The sequence below is a fragment of the Cydia strobilella genome, chromosome 5 (assembly GCF_947568885.1).
Source record: "Cydia strobilella chromosome 5, ilCydStro3.1, whole genome shotgun sequence".
NCBI lineage: Eukaryota > Metazoa > Arthropoda > Insecta > Lepidoptera > Tortricidae > Cydia > Cydia strobilella.
The window spans coordinates 19,230,814-19,233,661 of record NC_086045.1 but is presented as its reverse complement, the minus strand read 5'-3'; the positions used below and the strand labels follow the sequence as shown (position 1 = coordinate 19,233,661).

The 2,848-nt window shown below is 40.5% G+C and overlaps 1 protein-coding gene across 1 annotated transcript; it reads left to right on the top strand.

Annotated features, from left to right (window-relative positions):
• Positions 1–320: 320 nt before the first annotated feature.
• On the top strand, positions 321–2,580 carry LOC134741487 (muscle-specific protein 20). The gene is made up of 4 exons (XM_063674279.1): positions 321–478; positions 886–1,097; positions 1,494–1,614; positions 2,105–2,580. Exons 1-4 carry the CDS (start codon positions 449–451, stop codon positions 2,294–2,296), a joined length of 555 nt encoding a protein of 184 aa, XP_063530349.1. The 5' UTR covers positions 321–448; the 3' UTR covers positions 2,297–2,580.
• The last annotated feature ends 268 nt before the right edge of the window (positions 2,581–2,848 follow it).

Genomic DNA, 2,848 nt, shown 5'->3' with positions numbered 1-2,848 from the left:
ATTATTTTCAAAAATTTAGTATGAAGTAAGTATGAAGTGGCAGTTCATGGCCTTCAATAAATTAAAAAGCTACTTTGTTTGTTGTAAAATAGGCTTGTTCGAGCTGCTGAGGTGAAAAAAATAGTGTTTGCTAGCGTGAGTGATAGACAAATTCCTAATTTCCTACCGGTAAACTAAACAAAGACCTCCAAAATAACACTTCGGGATTAAAATAATTACATTCCAAGTAAAATAATGTGTTGCATGTGTGATACTATAGGTAATAAGGTTGTTGAGTCAGAAGTTTATTTCGTTCGATCGGGTTGGGCGGCAGCGGCGCGGGAGTTTTCCAGAAGAAACGTAGCCTGTGCGCACTATAAATACGTGGAGCTCGGCTTACAGGAGTTCAGTTTAGCGGAGATTGCCAACGGATCGCTACCTCTCAGCACCACACACACAACCACACAACATGTCTCTGGAACGCCAAGTCCGCGCTAAGGTTAGCAAATGTCAGCATCATTATTCATACAAACATACTCGCAAAAAATTACATAAAAACAAGTTGTTTTTATCCCTTTGAAAATTATTCATCTCTCTTTATTTTAGAACACATAATGCCAACGACAAAGAAATAAATCAATGTCATCACTTATCATCCAAGTGGCTATTTGAAAAAAATAACATTTTCTCACAAGATATTTTCATTTACTTTTAGATTTGATCTCACCGTATTCTTATTAGTATGTACTTACCAGCTACTATTAGATTCCAATTTGGGTAACTGATCCAAGTGCATGTTGATTTTAAAACCAGGCAGACAGAGAATCTAAGAAATAGCAACGGGTTAGGGCAACTGGTGTTAGACCCTCTACTATTTATTTATCAGCAAAATCTTAAACATTGCAGCTCGCTTCCAAGCGTGACCCTGAACGTGAGAAGGAGTGCCAGGCCTGGATTGAGACCGTCCTGGGAGCCAAATTCCCTCCTAACGATGCGTTCGAAGAGGTGCTCAAGGATGGCACCGTCTTGTGCCAAGTCATTAACAAGCTTAAGCCTGGCTCCGTCCCCAAGATCAACACCTCCGGCGGACAGTTCAAGATGATGGAGAACATCACCAAGTAAGTAAATTATTATTTGACCTGCACTTTCCCAACAAATAAAACTAAAACTTGTTCGATTAACTTTTTTTTTATAAGAAATTTACCAGAATAAAATCTTAATGACGAAAACTTTTTGAATACTGCCAGTTACTCTAAGACTAGTTAGTCTTAGTTATTGCGGTAAACCTCCAAACAATAACCATTTTAGTTTTAGGAGTATTTTCCTGGAATCTTGATCATTATTATTGCTAAACCTCTATTTTAATAATTCTTCTTAACGTAAATAAAATTATTCGGAGCTTTGAAGGCGGGGGAAGGGGGGGCTTTGCTCATCCAGTAATCTCTACAACTCCAGGTATTAAGCTCGATATTGTATTGAGATTGTTTTTTCTCTAATCTGTATTTATTGTTTAGCTTCCAGGCGGCAATCAAAGCGTACGGTGTCCCCGACATTGACGTGTTCCAGACCGTCGACCTCTGGGAGAAGAAGGACATCTCGCAAGTCGTCAGCACACTGTTCGCCATTGGCCGCGAGGTGAGCATGGTGGAAACCCTTCCCAAACCGTCCTGTGACGTCATCCGTAGAGGCATGACACGATTATATCACCCTGGATATTTACATTTTCAGCGCGAGACCAACTCCACGATTCATTTGACTGCGCACTTTACGACTTTGTAAACATTCAAGTTTATTACTCACACGGAGTTTATTAATTCGTGATTACTCAGTAATCCATAATTTTGTAAACATGTTTTTCCCAAAATAGAAAAATGTATCGCATCGAAACAAATTACTCGTTTACAGACTGTTTACCGTAAGATACAGTTAAATCTGAAGTTGGAACATTGCCAATTTCAAAGTTTATGAGTTTCGTGAAACGTTACCTCAGTTTTCATAAATAGGCAAGGTCGCGTAGTTGCGTGGAGGCCAAGTGGAGATCGCTTAAGTCTTGTGAAAGTGATATAAAGTCTTGACCGCTTTTTGAGTCGGTGCCGGTCTAATATAATACATGTATTGTTTACAGACCTACAGGCACCCCGAGTGGACCGGCCCCAAACTAGGCCCCAAGCCCTCTGACGAGTGCAAGCGCGAGTTCTCCGACGAGGTCCTGAACGCTGGCCAGACCATCGTGGGCCTGCAGGCGGGCTCCAACAAGGGCGCCACCCAGGCCGGTTCGAACATGGGCGCCGGCCGCAAGATCCTCCTCGGCAAGTGAACGCCATCGATCGAAGGACCAAGTGATATTATTTATAAGCAATCTCGTACAAAGATAAGTGTATTTTAGGACGCTATTGTGTGTGTCTAATCCCTTGAAATTGTAGCAGGGTTTTTGCCTTTTATACAAAAACTATAATGCTACTGAAACAATGAATATTCGTTCCAGAACCAAACATATTTTTGTATTACATGCCTAAGTGGTTAGCATAAGTACCTACCTTTGTATTAATTAGTTATTTATTTCCATTTTATTATTTATTTTGTAATAAAAAATGAGAACTTTAGCATGATCTTACTTCACCCAAACTACATCAATCTAACCCAAGTAATTATTACTTACTTACTTACTCCGTTGGCTCAGCGACCCAAAATGAAACTTGGCCTCCGACACAAGACAGCGCCACATTTCTCGGTCCTGTGCGACCTCTAGCCAATTGGTGACTCGTAGTTCGCGCAGATCCGCCTCCACCATGTAATATGCCACCATGCAGTAATTATTACAGAATAAAATTTTCATTTACATACTGAATGAACCCAGAATCTCTTGCAT